The following is a 23,185-nucleotide window of genomic DNA, read 5'->3' as shown; positions in this document are numbered from 1 at the left end:
TGCAAACCAAACAGGAGATTAATTTTTAGATAAAGTAAACTCAGCTATTAGCCTAAAATGTCATGTCCCACTGTACATTTCTCTGAGCTGGGCAGACTTAGTTGTTGCTTAGGGATTTCTTTTTGAAGCCTACTATTGAACAATTGGACCATTTATGACCTAGAAATAAACTGTAATTTCCTGCAGTCATGGGAATGTAACCTCTGCTGAGGCTTTATCTTCACAGGGTTTGGCTTATGGATGTTTCTAATCCTAACTGAAACAAACACATCTGGCATTATGCTGGAAGAAAATATAACATGCTGCCATGTAGTCAAATACATGAACTCAAGATTGAATGGAGCAATTTGTAAGAAGAATGTGCTCCTGAATATTTAGGATCTATTTCTATAATATCAAGTGGGGCTTACAAGATGATTATTCAATTGCTCACTTTGATTGATTGATACGTTGTACAACACTAATACAAGGGCAGTAGAACTCCTTCAGCAGGAAGTATCATTTGGGTTTCTATACATTTAAAAGTCCCACAGGAGAGTTACAGCAATGCCTTCTCCAGATGCCCACTTTGCTTCAGATATTTACTAAGCTTTGCCATGATTAACAACAATTTAAAGGGTAATTTTGATATTTGGAAATCCGCCCCAAAGTACAGTGTAAGCCTTTTAAACCTAATCAGAACAATTGAATGAGAAATGACATGGCTTTTCCACAATAAATGAGAAGTTTTGATTTTATTACTCATCGCTTGTTTATTGAAGGACATTCCCACACTCTTTCTTGACCAGCTGTTAACTGAATAATATCAACATCTAAGATGACTGGAAGAAAATGCTTATTACTCGCTAACGATAGTTCCTTGTGGCCGCAGGGATCTTTAAAAATGAGTTTACATTTGATGCTTGTGATAACTGCCTGGACAATACTGGCACCACAGAACATATTAAGATGGGTGAAATAAAAAACTTTTAAAATAAACTTCATACCATAGCTGTCTTTGTAAACCTGTAACAACCACAATGGCATGGTTTCTACGCATTCTAGAGACTAAATTCTCTCTCCACTGTCATGAGAATGTGATGTAGCACACACAGATCACACACATTCCTCACGCTATAGGAACTGCGTGGCCAAAACGTGGCACAAATTAAAAAGGTGGGTAAATCACCTTCTCACACTCAAAAGTTGCGTAAATTGACCAAAAACTATATTTTTTTTTTTTACATGGAAACAAGTCAGAAAGCCATACCATATGTTCACGAGACGTCAGCAGTGAAGAGACCGTTTGTGACGTAACCTCACGCAACTTTCTACTATAATTAAAGGTCGTACCAAGCAATCCTTTATTAACAACTGAGATCTATTGGAAGTAGCCCTGGCAAGCTTTGACAGAATAAAAAATAATAAGCATACAGTACAAGGGGTTTAGAGATATTTTCATTCTTTTTTTTTTTAATTTTTTTTTTAATGTAACAGCATTTATGCAGTGTTTCAAGTTATTGCAATTTGACTCATAAATTGATTGTGCTTCAAAGTTTAGTTGTTTTGTAAGCAGGGTTATAAAAAAATACTGAAGATACTACAAATGTAAAAAAATGCAGCCCTTTGCAATAAATAAATAGATTCCTATCTTCACAGGTTAACACAGATCATAACGGGACACTTCTGGTACCAGTAACATACTATGGCACTGATAAAGGGAAAAGGACTAACGCAATACAAGCAACTTGCTAAATACAGTGTTCACTGGATTGTAAAACAGTGTTATTGCTAAGAAAATTGTTGATGAGAAAGGCTTACATTGCGTGGACATGTAATTATTACTCATCACTTATTTATTAATGAAAACATCCCACACACTTTCTTGACCTCCTTCTATTTGAACTGTGTATTAAGCAGCACTAGCACATTACGCCCCTGAGGTGAAACGGTTTGCTGGATTTCAAACTGAAATATTAACACACAAGTCTTTATCAAGACATTTAAATACTATTTAACATATTGTTTTAAACAACCAAAACAATGTAGCTTCGTTTCCTGTTGAAATCAAACAAGCCTTGACATTTTGTGTTATTATGGGTAATAAATAAACCAAATAACAATGAAAATGGGTCATCCAGAAGAACAAAGCACATGACTGGATTCATTTCTCATACTCCGTAGGTGCATTTACATGTGTGGTGTCATTTAATGACAAAGTGGAGCTGTAAACAAAATTAAGCAGACATGCGTCAAGAAAGGCCCACTCAATGTACCATTGGACACAGCTGTGATTACATGCTCCACAAGTGCATCCTTAACAATTACGTGCACTTCACATAAAGTCAAGTTCAAAACAAGCTATGTTTGAGCAGTTTTTACCAAGTAGATTTCTCTTTTTCTGTTCAGAGTCTCGCTAGGTCTGTTTGATATTCTTAGGATTAGCAGTTAATGAAACGCTAGTATCTATTATCTGTACAATGTGTATTACAATTTGGTAACTCAGTTGTATGTTAATCAGAATGCCTAAATATGTATAATAAATATATGTATTATTATTATTATTATTATTATTATTATTATTATTATTATTATTAATAATAAATAATAATAATAATAATAATAAATAATAATAATAATAATAATAATAATTTCCTACCTGAAGCTTTATTTAGCTAATTAGATTTCTTATTGGTATTCAATGTAAAAAATTTAAATAAAAAAAAGTATATCATAGGGCCCTGGTTCCAACAAGTTCTTTTATAATTGAATTAGCTCTGCTGAAGATCAATTAAGAAATGAACAGTCTAGATGAAAACAAGTCCTAAAAAGAGCCATGGTGGTCTACCCTGGCCTAAATTCTAAATTCCTTCAATAATGTCTGTGAAACTGAATATCCCTATATTGGAAACATGAGCAATTCCTAAAAGTAACACCTGTGGAAAACCTTAAACACAACTCTCGCATACGGATCAAACTTTAGAACTTCTAACTCCACAAAGTAGCTCTTACTGTACACACAGTTATTATGGCATCAGAAAACTATCTACCACATTGCAAACACACTCTTAGCTCTTGAAGTAATTTAACTAAATTTAAAAACACATTGGTTACATTTCCTGAAGCTATTAAAATGGACGGTACCTTTGGGAATGGTGACTTGACAGTTAAGTTTATTGTTCTGTTGCAGATGGAAGAAGGCAACTTTCTGCAGGTTGGCTCTCTCCAGCTCTGAGAGACTCTGAATGGGAGCAGGTAGCAGTTTGACACTCTGTCCAAGCATCGTGCTCCAGGTCTGTTCTCCCTACAATATAAAACACTGCAAGTTACTCAATCACCTCCTAACCATGCAGTCATTCTGTGATGTTACATAACAACAGAGGAGAACAAAGTGACACAGTGCAGAGTTATGTTTACTGTTAGCTTTTGAAAACAATACAAGAAGCTTGTCAGTGTGTATTCACTTACCCTTGGCAACAGGTACACACTTATCCAAGTTAAAATTAAACACAGCCTTCTTCGAAAAATGGATGCTATATTAAAAAGTAAATACATATTATCAGATTAATATATTGCTGCACTTATGCAGAATGTTTACTTCAATAGTACTTCAATAATATTATGAATTGAGTCAATATAGTAGCCTGGGATCCTGGGTTTCTAAATGTGCTACAAAAAAAAGTGATCTCTAGTGGTGTGCTAGTGAGTCTGCTAAAGATTTGCAATGATAAATGTCTAACACACACTCTCAATGGTGAAGAAATGACTGGCGCACAACCCTAGTGTTACGTTTCACACTGGCCTCATCGCAGAACTTCCACCTTGCTTGCTGAGAGACTACATCAAAGCTAAATATGCTGATGACTTTATTACACATGTTAAACATCTCTGAGTGCTGAAACTGTAATAAATGATCACTGAGAACACATTTGTGATAATTAAGATAAGTAAACATTCCGAGGGTATAAAGTATTCCTTTTAATTATTTTTTATTGTTGTTTTTACCACTTGGTTTTGATAAGGGCTGGCTTTTAATACCATATCATGATTCAATCAAAGGCTATAAGGAAGTTTTTGTTTGCTTGTTTTTTTTAAGTGGCCTCTGAGTGGAAAAATCCAAGATGAATAAAATTTCCCTTGGATTGTTTCATGAGTAATGTCTGTCCACATAAAGTTGCCCTTTTGTGTTAACTGCTTTGACTAAATGTACTGGTTAATAATTACCAGATCAATATTGTGATTAAAACTTGTGGAAGGATGTAGGCGACAAGAGAACAGCTGTGGGGTAGGACTAGCAATGAGGAAAATGTCCTAATGTAAACCTGCAAGGGAGAAGGCTCAATGGAACTTCCTAAATACATAAGCGCCTTGCAAATATACACATCTTTTTATTATTTGGAATTTTAAACATTTAGATTTGACAACTGCATAAATAACTTTTAAATAAACACTGTACTGAGGTACAAATTAATTTTGAAGCATATCACATTATAATACCATCTTTTATATAATTAACAGTGTTTTTGTGTTTTAAAAAAAAAAAAAAAGGATTGGACTTGCTAGACTGCTCATAAATACAGTACAGTGCTGCTGGTCTCCGGTTCTAGTTTAACAGTGACCATTGCGTTCTATTCAGCTATACAAGTGTGCTTCTTATTTGGTATTTTAAAGAATGGATATTCACGTTTACAAAAATAACATCTAAGAACTGCACAAAATGGTTTTTATTTGGATTATAAAAATATAACTGATATCATAAAGTGCTATACTGAACTTTATCAAATCAATTTAGTAGACTGCTATCTTATGTGTTTCAAACTTATAATGATAATATAATAAACAGAACAAAGTTCAACTTGCAGCATGTGTTTCATGTTGTATCTGTGTTATTGTATTTTTCAGTTTTATAAACCAAACCAGTAGGTTCGGTCCTGTAATACTGGTTATTTTAAAATCAACCACTTCAGGTAAACCTACCAAGAAAGTCAAGTAGACAAATGTTTTTCGGCTAGTACATTCTTCAGAGTACTAGTGCTTACATGTAGTATTATGTCCAATTGGAAGGTTCTGGAAAAAAGTAACTATAAAAAGTATTGCTATATATGGTAAGATTGCATTAACAGTGTCAACATGTCTTTCTGAAATTCTAGCGTGTTATTCTGAAGTGTATATAAACAATGCTGCTCTGTAATGTGTGCGTGCAGTGAGAGCTACAGTTTAATGGATGTTCAGTTTGTGTAATGCAGAGTCGCAATACAAGTGACAACTGGGCAGCCCTTTGCAGGTATAGAAATCATGCTATTTGAAGAGAGCACTACAACTCTGACGACTAGCAAATTGCAATTTGTTTTATTTCTAAGAGCTAAAAGAACACCCAAGCTTATTCTGTAATGGTGTCAACAAATGGTAATGCCCATGTAGCAGCGTTGCAATAACCAAACATGGGCAGCCTGGCCACTTCAGCCAACAAAGTGGTCACTGCTCACATAGAGCGGGCTTTGGAGGCATCGGCCTTTCTTGACAACCAACTCATAACATAAAATCTATGCTGCCAATCTGTTCTTTGCCAGGCTAACATGTATTAGTTTGGCATAATTTGGCAGGACTTTACAAACACATAATCACACCCTTAAGTGGGTTTAAGTTCATCTTTACAATGAAGGAAACCATTAGCCCCCAGTATAGACCTGTATACTCTGTCGACTATTCATACCGGCTGTTAGGCCAAAGTGTTCTCACTACAGCAGAAATGTAATATTGTATAATGGCAATGCAGCTGCACAATATGTACAAGAATAAAAGCATTGTTGTTTATTCTTGACATGTGTCATTTTAATAGTCTCAGAGGGAAAAACATCTGTTGACACCTATCCCAACCCCCCGGGGCCATGCATTGGCCATGCATTCAACTACTGTGTTTGAAAGGAAAATAGAACAATATAATAGTGTTGACAGGTGCAAGTAAAAAAATATGCTTGTAAGATATGCTTTTTTTATCTTCTTTTCTGAATAATTTAGCACTTAATTTAGAACACACTTTGTCACCAAGTGAAACTCTTTATTACACATTAGTTATTCTAAGCCTCAGACCTCAAATACACTGTGTAGGGAATAATCTGTCAGCACAGTGTGTGGGATAGGTAAGTGATCCAAATACAACTTACTAAGTCAAAGGTGAGTTTTCCTTCTAATTCTTTAGTGATTGTTCTCTGTTAACACCCTTTGATACACACATGTGGTATATACAGTAACTGCATTTCAATTGAAAAGACTTACCCAAGAACCTCAAAAGACAAGAAATTCTCAACAAAAAGTACAGGATATTCACATGCGCAGCCGGGTGGAGGACACTTGTGTTTTTTTTTGTTTTTTTTTTCCTACATGTAAACATTTGAGTGCCAATTAATAAATACTTTTAAAATGTGTAGATATCAATGATTTTTTTATACAAAATAACCGATAAATTATAACCAGAACCATAAACAAGGAAGCTAAAAATACTAAAAGTGTTGTACCCTCTGCTGGTATGACTCAGTCTTGTACTGTAATATAACAACTTAAGATTTAACTTAAGTGACTAGACAGTGACTGCTGTAGAGAGGGAGTTTTGTTTCAAGATGTTTTAAAAAAAAAAAAAACTGTGCTATGAACAAATTATACAGAAAGGGCTAACTTAAACAATGGTAAGCACATACATCAGAAATGTAAACTTTTCACCTAGAAACAGTCTTAGCCTAAGACTATCTAGAAATATACTCTTAAAAAAAGAAATGCACAGGTGCTTTGAATGTACTTTTTATAGCATTAGTATGGCAGTTTGCATAGTAAAATAGACAGTTCCAAAGAACGGTAACCTGTACAGAAATCATTAAGACATTCAATAAAGTCACTTTCAAAGGTCAAACAAAGTTTAAGATCAACAGAAATCAATAATGGGTATGCCCACCATTGGCATCAATGATGGCCTGTCATCTCCTGCCTATGGATCGAATCAGAGCCTGGATAACATGCCGGAGAATGGCAACTCACTCTTGCTCAAGTGACTGGAAAAGTCCTTGTAATGTCTGTGGCTCGGGGTGACATCGTACATGTCTATCAAGCTTGTCCCACAAATGCTTAACAGGGTTCAGATATGGTGATCGAGACAGCCAGGGAACCACTTGAACATTGTTCTGAGTGAGGAACTCTGTGGTGGCCCGGGCTGTGTGCAGTCATGCATTCTCATAATGGAAAATGACATTACAATGGTTCATGAATGGGATCACATGAGGCCGTATGATCTCATGACAATAATGCTGAGCTGTCAGGTTGCCTTGAACATGAACAAGGTTAATTCTGCCACTGTCTGTGATTGCCACCCACACCATGACACTCCCACCACCAATATTGTAGATGTATTGCTACAACCTCAAAAGATGCAAAAATTGGGGGTCCTGAGTGGCTCACCTAGTAGAAGCACAGCCACGTGGTACGCACAGTGAGTCATACAGCCCAAGCTCATGTCCTGGCTGGGATAAGTAGATCGGTCTTCGCTGGGGACTCCGAAGGGAGCATTGCATTGGCACAGGCACTCCCATGGTTAGGGAAGTAAAACTGGCAGGGACTGTTTCTCTTCATCGCTCTACAGCGGACCCTGCTGGCCAGGCGCCAAGTGAGCTCAGAGCAGACATCTGCAGGGCTGGCTTTGGTCCTCCAGAGGTCGGTAGCTCACTGACATCCACTCTCAAGTTCCTGGGTGAAAAAGAAAGCTGGCTTGGACGCCAACTTAATCTTCGGGTTTCCTGAGCCATGTGCAGAATTGCTGCAGTGAGGAGAAAAGCAACTGGGCATTCCAAATTGGGAGAAAATCAGGGGCAGGATCATAATTGGACACACTAAATTAGTTTTTTTTTTTTTTTTTTAATGCAAAAATGAAGGTAGAAACAGGTGGCAGCTAGCCAAAATATTGCTGCTAGCTAAAATATTGATAAGCAAACTATTGTGACTCCTTTTCAGTGCTAAAAATATTTAATCCACTCCTTAGTGTACTTTTTTGTGACGCAGAATGTTTTAACTGACTTTTAAACTTGTGTAGCATTCTCAACAAGTTGGAACCCTCGGTAGGCTAATTACTTTCCATTTCTTTTTTTTTTCTGGAGAAAACGAATACTTTGTTGTTATCCAAAGAGATTGCACAACTTTTTAACTTCAGGAAGGGGATATGACCAGAAGCACATGACTGTACATCTATAAATCTAATTGTAGTACACTGAAAAAAAAAAACGATGCCAAAGTTTATTTTTAAACAAAGACATCTGCCATATATTTCCTGTTGGGCTATTTTATTGTGAAATGTATACAAATATGAAGAAAAACACCACAACTCCAATGTGAATACACATCCTAGAATGCACATAGCAGGTGAAGACTTGAAATGGCCTTTTACTGAAGTGTTACAGTATATGTAAAGATAAATGTTGAACAGAATCATAACAACACATTGATAAGCTGGAGAACAACTGAAACGTATCCTGCCGTGCTGAGGCCCTACATAGTTGGATTTTTGTCTTATTTTTACTTTTCCGTTTTGGTGTTTTGTTTTTGATAGTTAGTCAGATACTTCATCTAGGTCAAGCTACCTGCTGTGTTTGATTGCAGGGTAAAGCAGCTGCTGATTGGTCAGCTGCGGATCCCTGACCAGCAGGTGGGCGTGGATGTCAACATCCATTGATACTTCTATAAACAGGAAGATCCTGACGACAGTCTTTTTGCTTCTGCTTTAAGCAGACACTATAAATATCTTGAATAAACAGCTGGCCATTTTTTTTTACTTCTGACCTACTAGCATATTAAATGAAAAAGTTTAGTTTAACATGAAACAGGTACCTTGTTGATGTAAAACATGTGTTATGATTTATAAAAACACACTTCAAAAGAACAGTGCTGCAGACTTTTTTGGTTTATAGTATGCCAGATGTCTGGAGAATTTGTTTTTGTAATTTGTTGTCTGTTACCATCAAGGAAAGTCCTGTAATCAAAACCATATTTTGTGCTTGAAGGATTATGTAAGATCTCCATTTCCTGGACTATTAGGTGATCTGTAATTTGAGAAGCTTTGGATGCAGGTCATACAATTTTTTTTTTTTTTTTTTCTGTTTTAAGTGAACTACTGTTGTGTTTCAGAGCCTGTGTTTGCGCACTAAGCTCACACAAAGCAAGTTGTGTTTAATAAAAATGTAAAAGCAGCAAATCTGAACGCACAGCTATGGTAACCCAGAAAGCAGTGATCTCAAAAGAAGGAAATGATCCAACAGCAGGGTAAGTGAAGCAGAGATGCCAAAACACTATCCCAAATATACACAGCAAATAATGGCATAAACTGTGACCTTGAGAGCTGGGTTCCACTGTGCCTTCATTTAGATTATAGTATAGCTTAATCTGGTAAACTGTTTTCTCTCCTATTGTTTTATTGTTAACCCAGCTATTTTTTTTATATTTCACTCGATTTAAACATTAAGATTAAAAGTATTGTAATATATTAAATTATATTAACATATTTCTGAATACTCAAAACACTGAATTAGTTCAATATATTCTGTCACCCTCAGGTATCCTTCAGATTGATGAGGAGAGGCTACATGAATATTTCAGGATGATCCCGTTCCATTACAGAAGTTGCGTTAGAATTGGGGTATATTAAGAACCACCACACAGCTTTGTCTGACATTAGAATTTCTCTGGTACATGTCTTTTTTCTGTTCTTCAAAGTACTTTTTTAGTAAATAGTAATAGTACATATTAATATTGTTGTGGATTAACTTGCAATTTAAGATACTATAAAAATATTTTAAAACTATGTAAAGTATGACACATACTTACGTATAAAACTAACATATATAAATCATTAGGGTAATGAGTCCAGATTTCTAAAATATTACTGTGTACAGTACCTGCAGTACATCATACAATTATTAATGTTGTTCTTGTTCTTTCCTAGACCATGACTCATTTAGAAAGTTGTATTATTGAAAACCCCCTTCCAAGAGTATCATTGAAAACCCCTATGTTTATATTATATTTCTAAAGAGAACATCCTATGGGAATATAGTTAACTTGTAAAATAAATAACCTGTTTCCTTTCCTATATATAAAAAGCACAGTTAGCATACTTCACTGATTATGCTAGCTTTGTCCCAAGACAATTTCTAACCCTTCCCACCATTTCTTAACCTTACATACTAAGAGTGCCCTGTGCGCTATATGCAGAAAACCAATTGTGCACTACAATTTCAAGGGTCAATTAAATAAAACAAGCAGACATTAAACACAATTCTCAATCACTGTTAACAACTGGCGTTCTTCTTTACTAAAACTGTGCAGTTACCAAAATGTCAGTGATAGTCAAAGAGCACCAGTAGAGCAAGGCAATAACAAAGCAACAGTTTCATCATTTACCTTAAATTGTGTTGAAAGGCTCCTGTGGAAAACAATCTTCTAAGTCTTTTTTGCAGAGCAGAAGAAAAAACAGCGTTATTTAGCCAGAAGAAGCAGACAGATCACAGCTCATCTAGCTCAGAGCTTTGCAATGTGGATATTGCCCCTTCCATCTGGTCTCCACTAAATGCAGGAGGACACTTGAAGAGTACATTGTGGTGGAGGGAGGGGAGAACACTGAGCTAGCCAATCACAGGCCTGATTACCTTGTCTTGCACTTCCTGATTGGCTGCATGTGGTATTTTATTGTTTACATATAGGCCATTTTCTGAATAGCTAAGGACACCAACAGCCTGTCACCCGTTGTATTACAGCATACTGTGAGGCAAGCCTTGTGGCACTGTGCTGCAGATGGAGTTTTTAGCAGGGTCACTATACAATCAAAGCGACTTCAGCCAGTGTTAAAATACATGGTTAATTGTTTTTACCAATACAGCAACTATATGTGAATAATCAAAATGCCTTACACATTTAAAAAAATAAATAAAGGGTAAAATAAATAATAAACATAACTTTTTATTTTGGTCAAAAGATAGGACTGAAGCCTTTAAAATCTTAAAAGAGTTGACATAGTTAACCCTAGCCAATACTGTAAGCCACCGGGTTGAGTTAGTTAGCAATCCACATTGCTGAATCAATGGGGTCCTTTTACAGCCAACTAGATATGAATTTATAACAGTCTTTTTTTGGCATGTACTGTATTAGTACTTAAAGATTAAAATGCACAAATGAAATGACAAGTACTGTAAAAAGAAAAACTGAGGTCAATCAATATCAAGTAATTAATCTATTTGATTCCTATACTTTCAGTTAGATTCCCAGGTTTTGTTTGTATTCTAATATTTTCAAATTCCATTCCCATCATATCATTTCAATTTTCACCGATCGTGTTTTTTACTTCCTAAAATTAAATTTCGAAGACTTCCTTGAGGGCTTGTTTTGCACCCAAGTAGCTGGTGTGTTTGTTATCTGTTGATTGCAATTCAATTTCTAATGTAACTGCTGGCTCAATGCTATCAGCAACTAGAATGCCAAGCCCTTTGTGCTTGAAAAACAATTCTTCAATCTTTATTTATTTTTCAGGGCTGGCAACTGTGGCCAATAGTTTTGTGTAACCACAATTTTTTTTTTTTTTTTTTTTATTGCCAAAAAATTTTTTGGCAGCCAGTAATGTTATCGGTAGCCAGTCAAAACCTCAAAACCAGCCAGTCAAACTGCCAACCCTTTCCACAACAGCCAATCTACTCCCTGCCTGCTTGAATGACACCCCTCCTCCAACAACAAGTTTCGAGTCCGACTCAATACTACACGCACTATTCAACAGTTGTACCTGTCCAGATAAATTATAAGAAAGAGTAAGACAACAATAAATAAATATGTTAGCAATCATAATAATTTTAATAATTATATTTTCTCTACGTTTATGACGTGTATGGTGTTTTTCTAGTCTAATTATGTTATTTAAGCCGTAGCTGACCTTGACTTTCATTAGCGCCCTCGCCTTCAGCTCGGGGCGCATAACTCCAGTCGTGGTCATCTACCACGGTACAGCCTGCATCGATGGGCTCTATCGCTTATATATATATATATATATATATATATATATATATATATATATATATATATATATATATATATATATATATATATAAAATTATGGAATTATATACAATGGATATGTTGTTTGTTCTATTTATTATATTAAGCTGTGAAAATCATCATTTTACTTAAATGAAAGTGTGAAACATTTATGTGTTACTCACCTGAATCTGTATATCCAATTCTTTTTATATACATGTTAATCCTATAGGGCTGCAACAGTAATAGATAATATCGATAATCAAGATTTTTTTTTTATTTTTTGCAGCGATAAATTTGTGGCATTGAAAAATTATTAGCGATAATCATAATTATCATCTGTGACCCAATGAAACAGGATGCGGCTCTGCATTGAGCAGTAAAAAGGCACTGAACTGTTATTTATTTTTTAATATTGCTTTATTTCTTCCCCGCAAAGGAGACTCCTACTTTCCCCTGATTGGCTGCTGGTAGTTACGGTGCTGCGCGTGATCGCCTTCATTGAAAACAATTATTTTTGCCATGTGCGTCTGGTGTGAACGTCCCTTTAGTAAAACGTGATCTATGTGAGTACTGCGTGAGAAGGTGAGTATTGATTTTAAACAATATGCTTAAGTGGTGTTCAAATCAGACGTGGCATGCATGCCGCCTCCTTGCGCGTCACCACAGACCACTGTTCACATCGAATACTGCAGGGGAAGGTCAGTGGGTGGGCTGTTGTTACGTCACGGCTGCATGTACAAGCAACAAGTAAATGCCATCGGAAAGGAAAAACTGTTTTTATAAAGAAGTAGGGTTGCCAGTTCTGCTTTAAAACCGTGGAATTGAGCTTCTATTTCCACGGAGTCGCTTACAATTTTACCTTGCTGCCTTTTACTATATTTCGGGCTTCTTTTCATGCTTGGTCGCTCATGTTGAAAATGGTTAACACTGCAAAAGTCTGTTCAATTAAATATCATTCTTGTATACAAAAGCAAAACACATTATCTACCAGGTTTTTGTTTTCTCTGTAAGACATAGGGGGCTGATCGCAGCGTACCAAATTTAGTCTACTTGATGCGTCTAACTAGCGGATTAAGCAGGTTTAGTTCACTTGCTTGGACAAAAGTTTGTACACTTGTTAATCCCGATTGCAGAGTATCAGACGGTAATCACCACAGGTGGATCAACTGCTAAATCGTACTAAACAAAATCATGATGTGAGATGGTCCTGTTCAGGAGGACTAATTTAGTATTATGAAGTATAGATTAACTTAGTGCGCATGCTCGTCCTAAATTTGTACAGCATCTTTTTCTTTTTTCTCATTTATCTCCCTTATTAAAAAAGTAGTATACTGCAAGTATACCCGAGTCAAAATATGGTTTTACTATTACTGCTATTATGTTAACTATTTTACTTTCAGTATACCAATATTTTTATGAATGTTGTCACATTTTGCCCAGCAATTATTCTCGTTTTTTTTTTTTTTTTTTTTTTTTAATTTAGTTGTCGCCAATTTTTTACCCCAGTTTCTCTCCCCAATTTTGTATGCCCAATTATTATCTGTATCCTCGGCTCACCGCTCTCAACCCCCCCCCCCTGCTGACACGTCTTCCGAAACGTGCTCCTTCCAATTCGTCATATTTCACACTGTGGATCCACAGCTAGGCCACCAGACCTATAGTGCTGGAGGACAACATTATAGTGCCGGTGTCTCCACTGCAAAATCACAGGCACCCTATCGGCCACAGGGGTTGTTGGTGCGCAGTGAACCGTGGATTCCCTTACCGATCTAAACCTTCCCTAACCGAGCTGTGCTCGGCCAACTATGTGCCGCCCCCAAGGAACCCCCGGTCACGGTCAGCTGTGACATAGCCTGGATTCGAACTGGCAATCTCCAGGCTATAGGGCACATCCTGCAATCCATGCGGAGCCCAGTGCGGAGCGTTACCCCCCTAAACACCGCGCCGACCATAAACGATTTGGGATGGTGGGCACCCAAGGAACCGAGCTGTGCTAGGTGCTTCGGCAATCAAGACGTTGATACACGGCAAGGGTTGGTCCATGCTTAGGTCACCGGTCACGGTCAGCTGACATAGCCTGGATTCGAACTGGCAATCTCCAGGCTATAGGGCACATCCTGCAATCCATGCGGAGCCCAGTATTTTTATTTTTTTTAAATTGACCGTAAATGATACACTTAGGTGGTTGAGCTTCTTTTGGGCTTCTTTTTGTTTCCAGGTGGCTTTTTTTTCTCACCCTGTACAGAAGACACAAAGCTTAGTAAAACAATAAATAAATAAATAATTTGAGTAATGAGGAGCAAAACATTATATATTTTTTATAAAACATAATTTTAACCCCCCACACACCATCATAATCCCTCCACAATTAGTCTAAATATCAGGCAATTGTGTTGTTTAAAATACAATAAAAACATGTTGCTTTTAAAAATTGAGATATTTTCTTTATTTCTTTGTGAATTTTGTCTAGTTTGCTGGGTTAGAACGTAAGATCGCTGTGGGTCCATGACATTCTAAAGAAAGGTACAGTGAATAGCAAGAGCTTCGGTTTGATGAAGGCAGATTTCAAACCAACTTAATGTTGTATTATACAACTCTGGAAAAGGAAATGAAATCAGAAACATGAGCTTTTCCTCCGTTTTGTTGATTTATTTATTTTAATTTCTTCCTCGCAAAGGATTCTCCTAGTTTCCTGATTGGCTGCTGGTAGTTTCCGTCACAGAGTAGCGCGGCGAAAGTTGAAAATATTTTATCTCCTGCGTGCCGTTCCACGGTACCTCTTAAGTGCTGCTTCCCCTGCCAATGTGTGTGACCGCCTTCATTGAAAACAATTGCTACCTCCGCGCCGCGCCCGGTGTGAACACCTTTTTAGGCTTTTAATTTTACCTCATGGTTTCATTTTGATAATTAGTTGTACATTGGCAAAACATGTTGTACACTGGCAAAACAATTGTTGTTTGTAAAATAAAAATAAACACTCGCTCACTGTAAAATTACTGTAGAAAAGTGGAACTTTTAACTAGTAAACATTCTGACACCGTATTTTTTTTGTACATACATTGAATGTAATTGCAAAAAAAAAGAAAAAACAGATGGCAAAGGTGTAATATAGGTGTAATAAAGGTGTAATATAGCCCAAACAACGTATTGCTTTTGTTGCTTCTTTATTTAAAACTACAGACATGAATACTACTGCAGTCTATGGGAAAAAATAAGCGAGTGCCTAGCGCCCTTGTGTCTATTAACATGGATTTTCTATTGTAAAAAAGGATAGTTGCATAAATAGGAGAGTTGACTTTTAATGGAAAGAGAGGCAGTTTATTTTATTAAACTGTCTGCATACAAGCAGCCATGTGCAACTCATTATGTTCCTAATAGTATACTACAACTCCATTTAGAGTCAGAATCATACATTAAACGAAAGGCTACTACAGAGGTTGCTGAACAGAACGTAAAATAAACAGCTTTCAGAAACCAAACTAGAAAAGTCAGCTCAGACAAAAAGTCCTGTCGGTTGTAGCCAAGTTAAATCAGTGCTACAGGTATGGGGTTCCATGTGTAAAAAAAAAAAAAGTGTTAATATTTTAACATGTCTTTTTTCCAGATTTAGCTTAAATCTTGTATTTTTTTCCCCAAATTTATAAATGTTGAGATTTTTTTTTTTTTTTTAAATGTGTACCTTCGGATATAATTTGTAAATCTAGTTACAAGATTTAACATTTAGCTAAATATTTAACTGGCCAGCTAAATCTGGAGTTTGTGTGCAAATGAGCTCCGCCCGCTTTGTGCTTTCACACAATTTGATTGGCCAGTTAAATATTTAGCTAAATGTTAAATCTTGATAAGAGATTTAAGATTTAGTTAAATATTTAGCTAAATGTTAAATCTTGTTAAGAATTTAAGATTTAGTTAAATATTTAGCTAAATGTTAAATCTTGTAACTAGATTTATAAATTATATCTGAATGTACACATTTAAGCAAATATATATTTTCACAACATTTATAAATCTGGGGATAGAATACAAGATTTAAACTCAATCTGGAAAAAAAGACGTTAAAATATTAACATGTTTTTTTTTTTTTTTTTTTACACATGGCACCCCATGTACATGTACAATCTGGATTGCAGTGCTGATTAAGGTAAATGTTGATTTTGCTTGGGGGGGGGCTGCTGTGGCCGCAGTCACGCTGGTGGCCGCATTTGAGAAGCAGTGAGATACTTACTTATACAGCATTGTCTCTATTTCTTGTACCAACCTATTTTTAAACATGTTTTGGTTATTATTCAAACTTGTTTTTCTCCAACTTGAGGTACTAATTGCTGAGCAAGTGTCTGTCAAATGTGCTTCTATCCCTCTTCAGGCTCCAGTTCCTGCAAGCCTCTATACTTGTCATCATTTGCTAGCTTTAATATACTTCATACGTAGCCACCTAATCCAAATCTTTTGATGTGATCTTTCAAGAGCTCTTATGGGTTATTTGGAAGACAAAGAATAGATCTAATACTTAGATGTGTAATCTTGAAAATATGTTTAATATAGCTATATCAATGCACTGGACCACTTAGCTGCTGTATTTTTGTTGTTCATTAGTTTTTAATTATTGATTCATTTGAAGATATTTTTGTATGTAGCGTGCATGCTTGTATACAAAGAGGTTCTGTGTCTAATGTGAAATGAGAATGTTTCTAAGGAATATTGAATTGCAATTCTTGTCAAGTGTTATTGCTGTAAAACGTTTCTCAAAACTGTCAAGTTAAGTCTTAAAGGATAAACACATAGCATCAACAAACATGACTAGGTAGCTTATCATGATGTATTTATCAAAGGGCCACATATTCAAACGAATTATGCACCTAAAAAGGGACACCCACCAAAGTGCCTGACTTAAGGGTACGTTTTACAATTGCTATATTCAACCAAGTCCAATTAACCACATAGTAAGATTTGTGTTCCTTCCGTGTCTACGCACTAAAGTACACAATTTGGTGGGCTTTCCCAGAGTTGAATGTCCCAGAAGAAAAGGTTTAAGTATGGTACATATTCCCATGTTGTTCATCAGTGTATATAACTCTCCATTGCACTCTCATGTAATGGAAATCATGAAGATCTGGATATATCCAGTGACTGCTGTGAATATACAGCTGGCAACAAGGGAAAGACCTTGTGACAGCATGGAGAGACAGCTGACAGGAGGAAAGAGACCCCATTGGGGCTGGCAAGGGTTAGCTACCCTTGTCGGCAGTATCCAGCTCTATGTTTTCAAAGGTAAACAGGATGCTGGAGACACCCTTCTAAGAAATTAAAGAGAAAAATACCCCCAGAGTCTGCGAGAGCGGGGGCAGAAGATGACTCAACGTTGTATGACACGGTTAATGACTTAGGAACGGAAACAGATATGAGAATGGAGAGTACTTCACAAAAGACTAGTTCAAGATCTACAGTTAAAAGAGACATGGAACTCCAGGTTTGTGTCTGCAGCTGGAGCAAGGCGACAACGGTCAGGGGTTTAAAGATTCATCAAGGGAGAATGAAATGCTTGAGGGAGAAGGGACAAGGGCCTCACATTGATCAATACTTCTTACGAAGTCAGTCAAGTCAGTCGAATTAAATCCAGTGACAGGAAGCAAACCACAGTTCGTAGGATATCAGCACCCCTGTCACAGATGTGAGGAGGACTTGCATGGATACAACTAGTGATTAACATATGATCCTTGCGAACCCAGTCAGACGAACCAACGTAAGAGAGTAAAGAACCTCAACGGGCACAAGTCTGGAGTTAAATGGCCAAGAGCTTGTGAGAAAACTACGTGGGACACAGTAAACATGGATTTCTGTTTTACTTTGGAAAGGTTAAATGGAACAGTTGAAAAGAAGCTGGATAAATTTGGGGACATCATCTACGCATATGGAAATGAGAGGTTTGGAATTGAAAAAAGGAAGGAAAAAGTACAAACTATTTCTGGAAAGTCTAATGGCAGATTGATTGCTTAGTTAGAGAAAGGAGGCAGTTGAGGAAGCAATGGAGAAAAGCAGAACAAAGTCAGAAGGAGGGACTCAATCTGTTACAAAGGGTCATAAAAGATATCCTTGCAACATTGCGCAGAGCTGAGCGCCTACGGAAACAGTGCAAAAAGAAAGAGCGTGCAAGAACTAACTTTTATAAAGATCCATTCAAATTTGTAAAGAAGATATTCACCAGTGAGAAAAATGGCACACTAAAATCATCTAAGTTTGAGCTGGAGAGATATTTGGAGGAAACACATACAGATTCAAAAAGGCAGGAGCCTATGTGAATTCCTTCAGACATCCCACCTATCAATCCACGCAAATACCTAATAGAGGACTGTGCACCTAAGTGGAAAGAAGTAGAGTAAGGGCATCATCATAAGAACATAAGAAAGTTTACAAACGAGAGGAGGCCATTCGGCCCATCTTGCTCGTTTGGTTGTTAGTAGCTTATTGATCCCAGAATCTCATCAAGCAGCTTCTTGAAGGATCCCAGGGTGTCAGCTTCAACAACATTACTGGAGAGTTGATTCCAGACCTTCACAATTCTCTGTGTAAAAAAGTGCCTCCTATTTTCTGTTCTGAATGCCCCTTTGTCTAATCTCCATTTGTGACCCCTGGTCCTTGTTTCTTTTTTCAGGCTGAAAAAGTCCCTTGGGTTGACACTGTCAATACCTTTTAGAATTTTGAATGATTGAATTAGGTCACCACATAGTCTTCTTTGTGCAAGACTGAACAGATTCAATTATTTTAGCCTGTGTGCATATGACATGCCTTTTAAGCCCGGAATAATTCTGGTCGCTCTTCTTTGCACTCTTTCTAGAGCAGCAATATCTTTTTTATAGCGAGGTGACCAGAACTGCACACAATATTCAAGATGAGGTCTTACTAGTGCATTGTACAGTTTTAACATTACTTCCCTTGATTTAAATTCAACACTTTTCACAATGTATCCAAGCATCTTGTTAGCCTTTTTTATAGCTTCCCCACATTGCCTAGTTGAAGACATTTCTGAGTCAACAAAAACTCCTAGGTCTTTTTCATAGATTCCTTCTCCAATTTCAGTATCTCCCATATGATATTTATAATGTACATTTTTATTTCCTGCGTGCAGTACCTTACACTTTTCTCTATTAAATGTCATTTGCCATGTGTCTGCCCAGTTCTGAATCTTGTCTAGATCATTTTGAATGACCTTTGCTGCTGCAACAGTGTTTGCCACTCCTCCTACTTTTGTGTCGTCTGCAAATTTAACAAGTTTGCTTACTATACCAGAATCTAAATCATTAATGTAGATTAGGAATAGCAGAGGACCTAATACTGATCCCTGTGGTACACCACTGGTTACCACACTCCATTCTGAGGTTTTTCCTCTAATCAGTACTTTCTGTTTTCTACATGTTAACCACTCCCTAATCCATGTACATGTGTTTCCTTGAATCCCAACTGCGTTCAGTTTGAGAATTAATCTTTTGTGCGGGACTTTGTCAAAAGCTTTTTGGAAATCCAAATAAACCATGTCATATGCTTTGCAATTATTCATTATCGATGTTGCATCCTCAAAAAATCAAGCAAGTTAGTTAGACACGATCTCCCTTTCCTAAAACCATGTTGACTGTCTCCCGTTACCATATAGGTAATTTTCCATTTTGGATCTTATTATAGTTTCCATAAGTTTGCATATAATAGAAGTCAGGCTTACTGGTCTGTAGTTACCTGGTTCAGTTTTGTTTCCCTTTTTGTGGATCGGTATTACGTTTGCAATTTTCCAGTCTGTCGGTACCACCCCTGTGTCAAGAGACTGCTGCATGATCTTGGTTAGCGGTTTGTAAATTACTTCTTTCATTTCTTTGAGTACTACTGGGAGGATCTCATCCGGCCCAGGGGATTTGTTTATTTTAAGAACTCCTAGTCCCTTTAACACTTCTGCCTTGGTTATGCTAAAGTTATTTAAAACTGGATAAGAACTGGATGACATGTGGGGCATGTTGTCAGTATCTTCCTTTGTAAAAACTTGTGAAAAGTAATCATTTAATATATTTGCTATTTTTTTTTCTTCATCTACGATTTTGCCATTTGTATCTCTAAACATTTAGTCTCCTCTTTGAATGTTCGCTTGCTGTTGTAATATTGGAAAAACATTTTGGAATTGGTTTTAGCTCCCTTAGCAATGTTCATTTCTATTTCTCTCTTGGCCTTTCTAACTTCCTTTTTGACTTGCGTTTGCAGTTCTTTGTACTTTTTCTGCGTACTTTCTTTTTGGTCCTTTTTTAATGCTCTGTAAAGTGCCTTTTTTCGCTGACTATTTTTTTAAATTGATCTATTAAACCATTTTGGCAATTTAGCTTTACATTTAGATTTGTCTGCTTTAGGGATGTAATTGTTTTGCGCCTCTAGTACTACATTTTTGAAGAACAACCATCCTTAACCAACCTTAGCTTTAGTCATTACTTTTGAGGTTTTAAAAAATACTTCAAATGAGACCATGTTGTGGTCTGAGTTTGCCAAGTGTTCTCTGACCTCTGTTTTAGTTATTCTGTCTTCGTTATTTGAAAAGACTAAATCAAGGCATGCCTCCCCTCTAGTCGGTGCCTTGACAAGTTGTGTTAGGAAGCAGTCATTTGTCATTTCCACCATTTCTATTTCATCCTTCGTGCTATCCACCGGGTTTTCCCATTTTATTTGGGGGAAGTTGAAATCCCCCATTAGTATGGCTTCTCCTTTGCTACATGCATTTCTAATGTCATTGTATAACAGATTATTTTGCTCACCATCTGAATCTGGCGGTCCCTATTATTATGCCCTTTGAATTTTTGTACGTTTTTCTGACCCATATTGATTTGGTTTTATTTTCTTTGTCCAGGTTTAACACCTGGGCTTCAAGACTGTTTCTTATGTATAGTGCCACCCCTCCTCCTCTTCTGTCCTGCCTGTCTTTCCTATACAGTGTATACCCACAAATATTATATTCGTCCCCATCACTCTCAGACAACCAAGTTTCTGTAACACCTATCACATCATAGTTACCTGTTAGTGCAGTAGCTTCAAGTTCTAGAATTTAGTTTCTGATACTTCTAGCATTTAGATAAATACATTTAATGGTTGTCTTACCTGAGTTGTTGTTCTTGTTTTGATGCGGTCTCCCTTCTGTTTTTTTGTTGATTTCTCCCCCCTTCCTTTCTAGTTTAAATGCTTCTGAACCTGCTCGAGGATCTTTTCTCCAAGTAGACTGGTTCCCTTGTTATTTAAGTGCAGTCCGTCCCGTCTATACAGATAGTCCTCGTTGTAGAATGTGGTCCAATGATCAAGATAGGTGAAGCCTTCCCGTGTGCACCACGTCTTCAGCCATGCATTTTGATTAATTATTTCCAGCTGTCCATATGGTCCTTTGCAAGGTGCAGGTAGTATACCAGAAAATACCACAGTTTTGGTTTTCTCTTTTAATTTCCCTCCTTGCTCTCTGAATTTGTTTTGCAGGGATTTTGGTCTGTCTCTTCCAATGTTGTTTGTACCGGTGTGGATGACTACTACCGGGTCGTCTCCTGTTCGTTCTAGGAGCCTGTCCACGTTCTCAGTGATGTGCTTGACCGAGGCTCCAGGAAGGCAGCACACTGTTGTAGTAAGGGGGTCCAAACTGCGAATTGAACTTGCTGTGTTTCTCAATATGGAGTCCCCAACAATCATGACCTCCCTTCTTTTTGCTGTCTGGTCACCACTGTCAATAGGGTCCTGGATGTTGTTCCTTTCATTCTCTTGTTGTTGGTTCTGCTCATCAAAATTCTGAAGTGACTCAAATTTGTTGGTTGTTTTGATTTCTGGTGGTTGTGTTTGACGAAGTTTCTTTTTTTCCCTGCTTCTGCCTACCTGAACCCAGCTGTTCTGACCTTCTGTCTCCCTGGTGGCTTTCAGTCTGTTAGGGGTGATGCAGACTTCCATGAATTGTGGGTGTGCCAGTTCCTCAAGATCCTGTTGCTGTCTCACTTCTTCCAGCTCCATTTCTAGCATACTTACTAGTTTATGCAAGTCCTGGATCGCGCTGCACTTTACGCACACTTGGTTTAGCTCCGCTGGGTTTTCTCGGATTTCCCACATCAAGCAGGTGTCACAGATTAATGGCTTGAAGACTATGTTGAGGATTTTTTTTTAAGTTTAGTTTCTTCTGCAGCCGTCAACCTGCTTTCAAACTGCTTCTAAACTGCTCTGTACTTTTCCACGCCTGTACTTCTCCCACTCACTGTCGCTTCCACTCACTGTCGCTGGGAAGACTGCCTTGTTTAACTGCGTTGTTTTGCTGTGCTGTTGGCTCCTCCCCTCGCCCGAGTCTCAGAATGGCGCTGAATTTGAATCAGCTGCTCCGAGTTTCAGCTTGTTTGTTATCAGAAAAACACACGCGGCTGTTTGACTTTGAGCTGCTGCTGTGTTTCCCCAATGTCCTCTGTTTTCTGATTAAAGCTATTCAAGATGCAGTTTCTCCTTACTGCTTCTAAACTGCTCTGTACTTTTCCACGCCTGTCCTCCCACTCGCTGTCTCTCCCACTCACTGTTCCCTCATCTACAGGGCCTAATGGAGTTCCATACAGAGTGTACAAGAGTGCTTCTGGAGTTCTACAAATCTTGTGGAAATTGATGAAAGTGGCATGGGAAAAACAGGTTGTACCAAGAGCATAGCGCCGAGCAGGTGGAATCTTTATACCAAAAGAAAAGATTCTACAAGCATTGATCAGTTTTGTCCTATTTCCCTATTAAACGTAGAAGGCAAGATTTTCTTCAGCATTATTGCTCAGAGATTGTCAACCTACCTAGTAAAGAACTGCATCAATGACACTTCAGTACAAAAAGCAGGCATTCCAGGTTTCCCAGGATGCTTAGAACATATCAGCATAATCTGGCAACAAATTCAATCAGCAATAAAGGAGATTAAGGAGTTTCATGTGGCATTCCTGGATTTGGCTAATGCATATGGTTCAGTGCCACATTAACTTCTTTGGGCAGCAGTTGATTTTTTTAGCGAACTGTGACAAAGACAGCTGTAGTGGGGATGTCAGACCAGAAGAAACACACAGTACTGCGAGATGAAATGATAAATGGATGCGCTGTTGCACGGTTTATTATTATAAAATAAAACAGGACAAAAACAGGACAC

At 37.3% G+C, this 23,185-nt stretch overlaps 1 protein-coding gene across 1 annotated transcript in view; it reads right to left on the bottom strand.

Moving 5' to 3' along the window:
• The window catches only part of LOC121318702 (rho GTPase-activating protein 6-like), a 42,938-nt gene extending 32,015 nt beyond the window's left edge, over positions 1-10,923 (bottom strand). The window contains exons 1-2 of the mRNA XM_041255656.1: positions 10,414-10,923; positions 3,124-3,283 (exon numbers count right to left, since the gene is read on the bottom strand). Coding sequence (XP_041111590.1) covers positions 3,124-3,262 — 139 coding nt within the window. The 5' untranslated portion in view covers positions 3,263-3,283; positions 10,414-10,923. The remainder of the gene's footprint in view (positions 1-3,123; positions 3,284-10,413) is intronic.
• Between the last annotated feature and the right edge of the window lie 12,262 nt (positions 10,924-23,185).

The sequence above is a fragment of the Polyodon spathula genome, chromosome 7 (assembly GCF_017654505.1).
Source record: "Polyodon spathula isolate WHYD16114869_AA chromosome 7, ASM1765450v1, whole genome shotgun sequence".
In the NCBI taxonomy this organism is placed as follows: Eukaryota; Metazoa; Chordata; class Actinopteri; order Acipenseriformes; family Polyodontidae; genus Polyodon; species Polyodon spathula.
This window is presented reverse-complemented; position numbering and strand designations above follow the sequence as displayed.